Genomic DNA, 12,450 nt, shown 5'->3' with positions numbered 1-12,450 from the left:
AGACTGTTAACATGCATTTTATGCTGTGGCTTTGATGGGATTTGCTTCCTGAACTTTTTCACACAAAGAAGACTAACAGGACGACTGGGTCCTGCAGAACAGCATGTTTCTGAAGATGTATCAATTGCCTCAAAACAACATTCAACAGAGGCACACGAAAGAAGCAAAGAATGGGGACAGACAGTGAAGAGGAGGAAGGGGAACCTGTGGGAGGAACCAAACTAGAAGAAAACTTCAGTCAACCCAAGAACAAACAAAAGGAATTTTTATATTCTTAGAGGTGAGGAAAAAGAAGTTATAAAATGCTGTGTTTTAAAAAAATTACAATCTAAAACTTTCAGTAGTTTTACCCTCCTCTAACAGTAACTATATTTACTGGAAAAAGGAGAGAAAATGCATGTGTTATTTTAACCTCCAGATGAAAAGAAGATTTACGAAACTCCAAGCCACAAATGTACACACGGAATTATACACATCGGGTCAGGCCCAATAAGAGAATTCCTGTACCAAAAGGTGCTGACTGTATTAAAAATTGAATAGCTATATACTGAAATAACTTATAATAAGAAATCCCTGAAAGTGCTACATGTGCATCTGATGTGATGTGCAATACAGATTAGGTTATGTTATTCTTATATGTTGCCTTCTTACCTGAGAACTTGGATCCTTGCTTCTTTGTGCTGATAAAAAAGCTACTGCCATAAAATATTCAGGCCATTCCAAATAATCCTCTCGTTTTTTGCAGGATGCTTCATTGCCGAAACTATAGTTCATGGAAAAAAACAGCCATCAGCAAACAACACACAGCTAGAGTTATTACAGATTGTATTCTTTTAAGGTGCACAAGTTTAAAGTAACCAGGATCAGAATCTGGCTAAGACAACGGCACATTCACTAATATTTTAACAGTAAAACCATCAGTGTTATGTGCTTTCCAGGAACTTATATATGCAACATTTCCTTTCAGGGGAAAGGCATCCAAGCGAGGTTGCAAATTTCAGTTTTAGATAAGGCAGCTGAGCTATTCAGAGCACTGAGCTATTCAAAGACAGAGCAATTTATCCTTTATAGATAACACCTTGTATATTTCTTAAGATTCAGGTATATCATGTACTGGCATTCTTTTCACCCAAACAACATAATCTTTTTTATGATGACTGCAATAACTGCAAGCCTCTAATCTAAGCTATTTTGTACTTCTGCCTATGACAAGTGCTCACTAGATTTCTATTTGGTAGCTTCCTGTGCAGTCATTTGCTTCTGCCTGTACAGTTATTGCCATGAGTTTGCCTCTCATTGCAACACTTACCGGCAAAAATCTGAGGCCATTCTGATAGTCCCCTGTTAAATTTCTCTTGAGATTATGTCCTATGAAAGCCTTCTAAAAACTGAGAGGAGATGGGTTCAAGAACTTCTCCCTTAGATATAATCTAAAAAAGTAGCACAAAAGGTTGCTTCTTTCCCTGTACTGGGGGATTTATTTGAGGGAAGGAGGGAGGTAGGGGGAAGTGATGCATCATTTTCTCTTGCCTGCTTATGGTTGAAAGACTGCTCAGACAGTGTAAGATGCAACATGGGAATTTCTGTGCTTTTCAGCTCAAAGAGAGGAAAGACAGACATCACTCTCTCTCTCCCCCCTGCCCCCAACATATTTAAGCTTTGCAAATTTCAAGGAAAAGATCAAATTCAAATAAATTTCCCCAAACTCTCACCTATCATTGCTACACTTGAAAACCAAAACAATGGAACATCTCAAATACAATAATTAGCCTATCAAAATACAAGGGGCACAGTACTTTTCTTCTTGGGCTCCTCTTACCAAGGACTACAGCTTAAGACTGAGATGCCCTTCTAGCAATGTACAGCCACGCAGGAAAATATATTATAGGTAGCTGCAAGCAGCAAGACATCTCTTAGCAACACTAGTACCAGCACCTTCAGAGGACAAATAAATATTAGAAGATAAGAATTTTGTTAATTATTATTTTTATAACCAAACCCACATATTAGAGGCTTGCAGTTAATTTGTCATAAAGAGGTTACGTTATTTGAGTGAAGACAGTGCCAGCAGATGCTAAAAGTGTACTTTAGAAACCTACAGGGTGCTGTTTACCAAAGGCAAATTGCTGGATTTGAATAGTTCATATATGGCACGTTACAAGTTAGCAATTTTGGTTTGTTCTTGGAATGAATGAGGATCATCTTTAAGGCCATCATTTCAACCCACGGAGGGAGAAACATACACTCTTGGTGTAACCAGCACACCTCACTCACACTTTGACAACATTGTAAATAGTGCCCAGAACTGTCAATTGTCAAAGCAAACACACAAATCAAGTATGTGATTCTGGGAGTGCCCAAACTGGCTTGAATCATTGTAACTAAAGAGTCGGGGCTATATCATACTAAGAAAAGTGTTCAGAGAAGAAGCTCATAGCAGGAAGAAGAAATTAAAGATATGCCCTCATACCTCTCCGTGCCAAATTGCACTTCGACAGGTTAACTGAAATGCCAAGAACGTGCTTCAGCTAATTCAAGTCATTATTTAAAATATCTCACAAAAGCAGATTTACAAAATCCAAAATACCATCAGACTTTAAATAATCTAATACTTTCCTGACTATGTGACATTCACAGTGATGTCTTTGGAGAGGCACACAACACACAATGCAGAACTACACCGAATAAAACATTCTGGGGAAAGGGTTCCAGAAAGACAATAGTACTCTGAACTAGAGATCGTAAGATCTCCTTTTGTTAAATTATTCCCTAGCAACCCTATTTATTCAAAACACAACAAAAGCTACTATTTACTTTTCTCATAAATACAGAACTGTATGTAAGTGGAGGCCCCTCAGAGTACCAAATTCACAGGGAGAAGAGTATATCTGAAAAACGAGCAGAAGGCTTAGATCAAAAAGAACATAAAAAATCCCCTATTTAATTACTTCTACTTAACGTCACCGTGTTTGGCAAGATAATTCCCTCAAGTCAGTGCACAGGAATGCAAGAGTATGAAATGGGTACAAAACGCTTAATTTCTGATTGAGCAGAAGCCAAGGCCTTGGCTAGCAGTCAAGCACACACAGGAAAATTAAGTTGATGGATTTGGGGCAGTTGATCATCTTCCTTACGCTCATTTGTAAGTTCTAGAATTGCATGAATGAAGGCTACTCCAGAATATTATAGCTAGCTATAAAATAAGCAAATAAGGCTTATCCTTGTGATAACTCATAAGAATTTATGAATAAAAATAACGGGAACTGAAAGCCATGAAGATAACACTGCTCAAGAAGAAAGGAAAAAAAATATCCTTAAATTCTAGAGTGATTAGCAGTCTGTAGAAAAGTCTGCATAAAGAATATTTGAAAAGAAAATAGAGAAAAAGATTCTGAAATTAGAGGACAATGCCTCCCTTTTCAGTTCTTTTTCATTCATCTAGGCTTCAAGTAAGCTGCAACATCATCTGAAAAAACAAGAAATTTCATTCAGCTATTAAAAAAAGTCTATCTTAATGAAAAATTTAGTTGAGAATCCTAAAACAGAACACATCACCTCAAATCTTTTCATAGGACAATTATGATGGTCAGCTACACAACAAAATGGTACAACTGGGGAACTGGTGGGTATCAGATTTTTTTCTCTTCTCCCTCTTTTTTAAGTTTTTCCTGTTTTCTTATCTCTGGTGTCATGTGCATTATGTCCCTACTGTATTGTAGCAGTTTTTTTCCCCAGTATGAAGTATGCTACTGAAGATCAACTAGCAATATTTTGTCACTCAACTCAAAGAATTTAAGGTAACGAAAAGAGGTAAAGCACATATTAAAAATAAAAATAAAACATTTTCAGCAATGCTCTTGTTCCCCAAAAGCCAAACAGGATATGTGGTCTTGATGAATTTCAATACTAGCTTCTTCTTTTAGTCTCATAATTTTGTTTATGATTGCTAGTATGTCGAATGAACATGGCATTTGTTTACTTGAGTCTTGTCATCTTTCCCCTCCTATAGGTACTGAGATATGGTCATTCCCTATTCCTTACTGGGAGGTAAGGTTTTGAGAGAGATAGAAAAATCAACCTGAAAGATAACCCACCAAGCCTGTAAATATAAACACTTTGTGGAAATACGGAGCCCAAACTGAGCAGTACAAGAATATTTACCTTTATTGAATGTATTTCGCTTTTACAGCATCACTTCTTTGACTTTAATAAACCTCATATTGCTCATGCCGGTCTCCATTTCAGGAAATAATACAAGATATCCTACCTGCTCTTTTTGTTATCCCAATGATTACAAAAAATAACTAGAACAGGCCGTACCCTCACGACAGGGCCTTCAGAGGCTTCACGAAACGCCTCCCCGCGACGTTTCCCCCCGCACGGCCTCAGCCGGGGCCGCCCGGGCCGCCCCCACGCACGGGGAGCCCCTTTGCACCGCGGAGCTCGACCTCCACGGGGAGCCATCCCACAGCAGCCAGGCGCGGGGTAAGCGCCCAGCTGCCTCTCCCGTTCCACCCTGCCCCGCTTAGAGCCCCCCAGCCAAGACGGAACCCGCTGCGCGGCTGCCGGAGGAAACCAGCTTCCTCGAAAGCAGCCGGACGGTGCCCGCGGCGGATGCCGCCGCTCCCCGCCCCCCTCCGCCGGGGCCGGCCGCGTGGCGCAGGCCGCAGCCGGCGGGACCGTGGGCCCGCCGGCATGGCTGCCGGCCCCCCGCCACCAGGGGTTAAGCCCCCCAGGCGGGAGCGGCTCGGCCGAGGTGGGAGAAAATTTAGTCAGTCAGGAGTGCGAGAGGGAGCACGGTGCCAGTGGAAGCGGGAACCGCCGGCTGACGGGCGAGAAGAGCTTGGAAACGGCATCACGCGGGCCCCCCCACGCACCCGCAGCCCCGCCATGCCGCTGCCCCCTCAGCGCAGCCCTCGGCGGCAAGGAGGCGAGCCCACGCGCGGGCCGGGCCCGGGCAGCGTACCCGTTAAGGTGACGGCTGGGCTGGTGGCCGCTCATCCCGTCGCGGCCCCGATCTCTTTCGCCGCTTGGCGCCAAAGCGGCAGCGGGCGGGGAAAGGGGCGGACAGCGGGGAGGAGCGCAGCGGGGCGGGGGGCGGGAGGGTGCCCCGCCGCCATGTCGCGCCGCGGCCCCGGGGTGAGGGCGGGCGCGGGGATCCCGACGGCCCCCGGGCCCCGACAGGCGGGTGGGAGGCCGGTGGGCCCGTTTTAATGCACCTGCAGTGCCCAGGAACTGATGTCGCTGACCCAGGGGAGGCCACTTCCACCGCTGGGCTTCGGCGAGCCCCCGCGGTACTTTAAATGAAGTTACTTTAATACGTGCTCGTGTCGTTTTCAGTTTTCTGACAGATGCCGCTTCAAACGTTATGCTTTGACACAAGAATGCAGGTTTTCGCCCAGCTCACGCTCTTGAAGTAAATGCTATTTATTAAAATTTGGCATTAACATATTAAAATGTCAAAAAAAATCTTTTTTCTCTGGATATGAAATCGATGTGGAAAGTGAGTAATGGTTTATTAATACCTCCAGCTGCTGCCAGGTTTTAGAAGTCTCCCAGGATGCTCAGGTAGCTGAACATATATATATATATATACGGCCCACTACAGTGCAAAATAAGTGGTATAATATTAAATGTTGCGGTGTGTTTGTGGCATGGTGTGTTTGTCTTCCTTCTGTGAGGAGCTGCCTACCCTGGCTGGCTGGTTGCCACAGGGGCCTGCCTTTATGGAAGCACTCAAATGGCACGAAGGTACAGATGTTCACTCCACGGGACTGCAAGACATCAGGTGAAGACTGCCCAAACCCAGCCGTACGTGTCCGATTCGGTTCCCAATGGAGGCAGTGACAGGTGCAACAAACTCGATGAGAGCAACAATGGACAAAAGGAAAACACTTTGCCTTTGAGAGCATCCCTGAGAGGGATTTGTGCGCACAAGCCGTGCAGCTCGCACTTGCATGTGTGCTGCACCATTGATCTGAATGTGGTCACCAGACATGGCTGAGATAATGGTTTCCTGCAGCCTGGTCAAAAATCTTCCTCTTCATCTAGGAGGATGCTTCAGGCTGGGAAAAAGGACATTTTTGGGAAACTGGGCACACAATAGTCCTCTCACAGAAGCTGTCTTCATAGTTCCCCCTTGCTGACCAGGTGCACAAGTGAGTACACCAGCATGTGTGCAAGAAGACGGCTAAGTCAAGGAACCGGCCATGCTCATAGCTATTCTTGAAGCTATGCCAAAAGAAAGAGAGCTTGCAGTGATGAAAACAGAGGAACGCACTGCTAATATATTTTCATATTTAGATTGCTGTATCAGCTAGCTATCTTTTTTCTTTTTGAAACTGACAAACCATCTAGTATGAAAATGTTACTTCATTTCACAGATATTCCTATTCAGTTGTAACCAGAAAACTTGGCAAAAGCAGCCTGTTAAATTTCAACTGACAAGTTTTCCAGCCCTCAGAGTGGGAAAACATATAGCTATTTCAGTTTGCAAGTCTTCTATTACCACAGTTTCTATATGGACAACAAATGTTCATGTACGGTTTATTAATGAATGAAAAGGAACAATTTAAATGCAAGAAAAAGAAAAGAAATTTAATGAAAGTAGCATCACTCAGGAAAGCATAAGCCTGAAGGTGAAATGAAAGGCCTGATTATGGTTGATCACGAAGAGAGTTAAAGAGCACTCATTTAATTAATCTGGAGAAAAAAAATAGCATAATTCAGTTCAAAAAGTTTTCTACTATCTGAATATGTGTTCCTGCACTCTTGAAATATGAATTAAAATTAATAGTGCTACAATTACTGATGCCAAATTTGTTATTTTTCATAATTAAGATTGTGAGAACAAACCGTAACAACTACTAACCTTTAAAAAGCAGAGCTTATATGCTTATACATGGTGAATGACGGATTTTCTATTCTGTGAACACTGATTAGGAGTTCTTACAAACTATTCCCTTCCTCTGAATTTACCATGTTTTCCAGCTAATATCTATAAATCAGCCAGAACAAAATTCAAAATAATACAATCCCCATTTCTCAAGAAGAAACCAAACTAAGATTCTTGCTCCCTTCTCTTTCTCTCCTATCATAGAAGAAAAAAAAATACAACGCAAAATAAGTGCTTATATTATTAAGCCATGAGGTTTTAAATTTTGGAGTGTGGTTTTCAACTTTCTATAAAATTACATAAGATTTATATTATTTTTGAAATGCAAAACTTAAATGCTTTTGTCATGCTTAGCAAGTAAGTTTCCATGATAATTTGAAACTACTATTATAGCTCCATCTGTTAAGTCCACAACTGTATAATTTTTTTAATCTTTCAAATGTTATTGACTCTTCTATCTTGTTCTTCCTCAAAAAACAGACCAACAACATTCAGCATTTCTAATAATACAGCAGTTATATACAGCCTGAGAAGGAAAACTGTTGGTGGAATTTGAGTTACTAGACTCCTATAGTGTTGCTAAATGACACATTTTCTGGAAACATAGCTACATTTTGGGTTTCTCCTGGGTTTTTTACAGAATTATACTGAAAACTCTTGTGGCCAAGTTGTGACTGCTCTTCTGGCAATGTGCTGTGGAAGTGGTACCTGGCAGGACATGCACACATCAGAAGTAGGTTATATGATTACAGATATCTAGAGAAAGTTACACCTGGATTAGGTGAGATTTAGACCAGGATCCTGTGGTCTAAACATAGGGTTGCACTGAGGGCAGGTAGCTTGACTTGCTACAGGTGTGGGGCAAAGTCCTGCTGCCTGACAGGTTCCATAAGACTTCTCTGGCAGTTGTCTGCTTTGCAAAAGCAGCAGCTCCTCTGGATCTGCTGTTTGAGTCCATTAATTCTGTCTTACACTGCAATCTAAAAGATAATTTGCGCCCTTCATCTGTTTCAGGACCATTCAGGTCTCTGTGACAGAACTGGAGTGCTCTGACTCAAAGCCCCAGTTAAGACAAGCATGCACTCAAATAGGCTGAATTTCTTTTAATTTTGTATCTGACACTCTAGCCCTGTCCTTCCACATTCCTCTTTTATTCCACAAAAGGAGGATGTAGGTGAAGAAGCATGGAATGCCTCAGGTAGTCTTTTATAGGTTTTTTTTGTTTGTCCCTCATTTCCTAGCTGAAAGTCCTGAGCATGGATTACCATGACCTTGCTGTATAGATATCAATAAACAATCTGAGATGATTACAAGTATTTTAGATGCTTTTATTAATGAGAAGGGATACAAGTTTGAAAGACATCCTAAATATATAACCATCTGTCAAGATGCTTATATTTTTAGCTTATTGCTTATGAAATTTTCACATCATCTACCTTTTGTCAACGTTGATAAAAGCAAACTAAGTTGAGTTTGGGCAACCCCCAGGTTTCAGACTCCCTCCTCACTTTCTTGCTGCTTGCCAACAAACTCTTTTAACTTTGTTGGCAAGCAAGATCTCTCCCCAAATGTGTAAGTTGTCACTCAGAGAGTAATGTTTGCTATTTGCCAGGATATGGAGTATGCGATTTGGTAGACCACCCTGAAAGCACTTTCAAAACTTAAAGGAAAGTAAAAAGCAATTGCTAATGAGCTGATGTCTTTTTCTCTAATAGAATGAATTTTTTAGGAACTAATTACTGGATTTGAAGAGAAAGACAAATAAATAAATATGACAGTGTCTTTGTATCTTAACATCTGGTTCTTATCTGTCTTTCAGAGAAGTATTGCTCGCTGACAGGATAATTTTCATAGTTAAAGAAAGCAAGTCACATCTTCCAAATACTTTTCCAAATAGGAATTTCTACTTGAGTTAAACTTTTCCTCCCATACTTGCTTACACACTGAGAACATATTAAGTACAAATGCAGCTGCTGGTATATGCCGCAGTTCTCAATTTCTATAGTTAATTTAATCAAGAATATGAATTTGTGGCTTCCTCACTGATCAAATGACATTTGTTGCAATGTCAGGCTTTGCTCTGTGAACAAAGGCCTATTGATGGAACCCTCTCCTCTCCTCTCCTCTTAGATTTCAATGGCTTATGTATTACCTTGCCTTTCTATAGCAACTGTTCCTTGAAAAACAGAATCAAGTGCTGGATTTAAGTTTTCTTCCTGTCCAAGTTAGACACTATTTTGAGTATCACATTCTGTCTTCCAGACTCAAAATTTTCTACAGTTTAGTAACTCCCTAAATCAAAGACTCCCTAAATCCCGCTTCTCACCTTGGTGAATAGCAATTAGCGTTTTTTCTGAGAGCTGTCTTTTATTTGCACTTTATTCTGACTGGGGTCACAAATGAGTATATAAATAATACTCTTTGAACAGTCTTCTGTTCCATTTTTAACATTACAGCTATTTTTCATCTCTGCTGAAGTTTTTATAAACATATTTGTTTTCCTAATTTTGACTGTTTTCTTCTTCTATTTATACTGACAGTTCTAATTATAGGCAAATATTATCTTCCCAGTACCCTGATCACCTCGCCATTTCTTTGATACTAGTATATTCTCCACCTAGATTTGTTCTTTCTCTATGTTATTTGCTGATGCTTTCTCTGTTTGTTTTTTTAATGTTTGTATCTATGTCTCTGACCAGTCCTCTACTTTTGAAACTCCTTCTTCCATTCATACCTGCCCTTGCATCCAAATTCCCTGTTTTATGCAAGCTAGTACAATTGACAGGACAAAGACAAGTGCTAGAAAAACAGAAGATATTGCACATGATCTTTTCTCCACCCAGGACTGGAAATCCCAGATAACCTTGCTAAGTTGTCCTTTGGAAAGTAACCTGAGACATAAAGTCTCAGTCTGCAAGTCTTCTGGAAGCTCAAGTGTTTTCTTCCAAAATATGAATTACCTTCTTTGCCCACCCATAGTAGTCATGATCACAGCTATTCCCTAATGAGAAGTGAGAAATTAATTTTCTGCTTTCAGTATAAAATTTCACTCTTGGCATGCTGCTTCTGTACTCAGCACCTGCCTACATACTTCACAGCTTTCTATTTCTTCTGTTACCTTCCCCTGATTTTTCAAGGCTATTTTTAATAGCTAAGAAGATAATTTTCTATTTCCATCCCCTCTGATTCAGCATGATTTTCCTATCATGATGCAGTAGCTTTTCACATTACTTCCATAAACTTTCCTTAACTCCCAACATCTGTTGCAGTGTATCAATTTGCAAAAACTCCAACTGGACAATAACATTACCTATAATTGCTACATCAGACACATTCTGAAGAAAGAAACCTTTACTCCTCCATTACATACAAATAATCTTGAATAGATGTATCCCTTCATATCTGGGCAACTAGTTTGTTCTTTGTAGTCTTTTTTTTTTTTTTCCTTCTTCTGCTGATACAAATTCCTTTTATGCTTCTCTCCTTTAACCTCAGTGGAGTTTCTCTCCAAATTTCTTCTTGCTCCTTTCAAATTTTTGTGTATGATAAGCTTTAGATTTCTTCTATAGAGAGTTTTCATATTTTTATGTATAATTTCCTGTCATTTATTTTAGCTGTATCTTTAGATTTTGTTATTATGGTGTGATAATACTTAAGTCTTCATATAAGAGCTGATGTACAGAATCATTTTCTTACATCTTTATATGGGATTTAGTATGGAGGGTTTTAAGTAAACACGCTAAATCCATTCTGCAATAAGAGATGAATTGCCCTTTCAGCTAACCTGTGGATTGAGGTAAAAAAAAATTAAAAAGACAAATATTTCAGGATTCTTAGATATACCACTTTAGCCAGCAAAATTAAACTAAGTTAAAGAAACAAAAAGAACTGCTGCAATCACCCTGCTTTTGTCCTGTATCTCACACCTCAGCATGAGGAGATCCCTTTGACCTACTTGCCTTTGAAGTTTGCCAATACTCCCATTTCCCCAAATACCCACTGGCACCAAAGACATTTTCCTTCCTCAGTAATAACTGCTCCATTCCTAGGATGCAGCACCAAGAGAACTGTGAAACAGGCGGCACGAAGCCTTTGTTTTGTAACATCCCGAGTGTTAGCTTGGCAGCAGGGCAGAGGGAGCTCAGGTGCCGCTATCATATAATATGTGACTTCTTTTCATCTCTTCCGACTAAGTTCTGGCTGTTTCCTACACTCATTGAACTAATTACAGAAGAGCAGCTAACAGGCATGCTGCTTTAACTTATCAATAATGAAAAGTGAGCTGGAGCTGTCAGGAAATACATTTGACATCCCAACGTCTAAGAACAGGAACTCTGTGCTCCCTCTGTAGATATGAGGGGAAATATAATCATTAGTAAACCTAATTTATTTCATAAGCAGAGTTGGCAGTGTGATTCCTTTTCAAGATTTGCTGGCACTTTCCTATTATGAGATTCTGCTTTTAGTTGTCTACATCAGACAAGCATGATTTGTTCAGGCTGAAATAACCCAAGCTGAGCATTTGCTTCTACTAAGATTATTTTTTATCTTTCAGGTTGTATCCATATTTTTTATGCTATTGTAACTTTAAAACTATTATAAATAAAAGCATATTCACATTGGGAAGGTATCGACTCAGATGGCACAGACAGTATATGGTAAAAGAGGAATTCTAGCATGGAGCCACAGCAGCTTTGTGCTATAGAAAACAGACGATTAGGTAAAGAAGGCAAAGAGCGGGACGTGATCTTTGAAGCAGGAATCATTAAGGAATTCAAAGGTGGACAGGCTATAGAGTATGGAAAGGGAAGACAAACATTAGTTAGATATTTCCAATTCTTATTTCTCAAAATACAACAGAATATTATTAGGATTCAAAGTACTGAAGAAAATTGTCTTTTGAGGCCAGCCGTCATGGCAGCCTAGAGAGATAAAGAAATTAAATAACAGATGCACTTCATTTTTTTTCAAAACTGAGGAAGCAAAAGGGAACTGAAATGTGATATTCTTCATTTAGAGGAAAGTAAACTAAAAAAACTCCTTATTGCTCCTACAAAAAAGCAGTGGCTTCTATAGGGACAGTAACAAGGAGAACTGGTTATTCTTGTTAGTACAACTTTTTACGATAAAAATGTTTCCATGCAAAGAGTCTGTTAAATTGACTTTAATGTTTTTTAAAAGGATTAGAAAACAGAGGATTCTTGTTGGGAGATATTATATGGGTCATTTTGTTTGTGCATTCTGTGTTAGAAAATTCTTCAAGGTTTTAAACAGTGCTTCAGCTGATCTGCAGTATGAGAACCTCAAATTAGCTAGCTCAGTGCAATCAATATCGAGCAGTATTTTGTCTCTGAAAGAAATTCAGTCTGACAGAGAAGAGTAAGAGCAGTGTAAGGAAACCGAGAATCTGACTAAAAAGCTGGATACAGAAATTCCCTGTAAAGCAGTACAAATTAGTTGATGTCACCAGAGCAAGAAAACCATAGTGACAGAATAAAATGTTATCCAGGTTCCAGAATACTTTATTATCACCACCTTAGGTCACTAAGCTTCAC

At 40.0% G+C, this 12,450-nt stretch overlaps 2 protein-coding genes across 4 annotated transcripts in view; one reads left to right on the top strand and one right to left on the bottom strand.

Moving 5' to 3' along the window:
- Nucleotides 1-12,450, bottom strand: part of DCTD (dCMP deaminase) — a 59,508-nt gene that overhangs the window by 15,434 nt on the left and 31,624 nt on the right. For 2 of the 3 annotated variants that reach the window (XM_054823623.1, XM_054823624.1), the window contains one exon: nucleotides 652-763. In XM_054823623.1, the coding sequence (XP_054679598.1) occupies nucleotides 652-763 (112 nt within the window). Of the gene's footprint in view, nucleotides 1-651; nucleotides 764-4,966; nucleotides 5,085-12,450 lie in introns of those variants that run through there. The other variant, XM_054823625.1, reaches the window with a different exon arrangement.
- On the top strand, nucleotides 4,235-5,578 carry LOC129205674 (Y-box-binding protein 2-like). Its single transcript, XM_054823627.1, has 2 exons — nucleotides 4,235-4,974; nucleotides 5,341-5,578. Exons 1-2 carry the CDS (start codon nucleotides 4,615-4,617, stop codon nucleotides 5,413-5,415), a joined length of 435 nt encoding a protein of 144 aa, XP_054679602.1. The 5' UTR covers nucleotides 4,235-4,614; the 3' UTR covers nucleotides 5,416-5,578.

This window comes from Grus americana, chromosome 4 (assembly GCF_028858705.1).
Source record: "Grus americana isolate bGruAme1 chromosome 4, bGruAme1.mat, whole genome shotgun sequence".
Taxonomy (NCBI): domain Eukaryota; kingdom Metazoa; phylum Chordata; class Aves; order Gruiformes; family Gruidae; genus Grus; species Grus americana.
The sequence above is the reverse complement of the archived record's forward strand: the minus strand, read 5'-3'. Positions and strand labels throughout refer to the sequence as shown.

Coding starts and splice junctions, on each gene's coding strand:
- LOC129205674 (XM_054823627.1), top strand. CDS start 4,615: ATGCCGCCGCTCCCCGCCCCCCTCCGCCGGGGCCGGCCGCGTGGCGCA. Junction 4,975..5,340: donor CGGGCAGCGTACCCGTTAAG/GTGACGGCTGGG, acceptor TGTCGTTTTCAG/TTTTCTGACAGATGCCGCTT.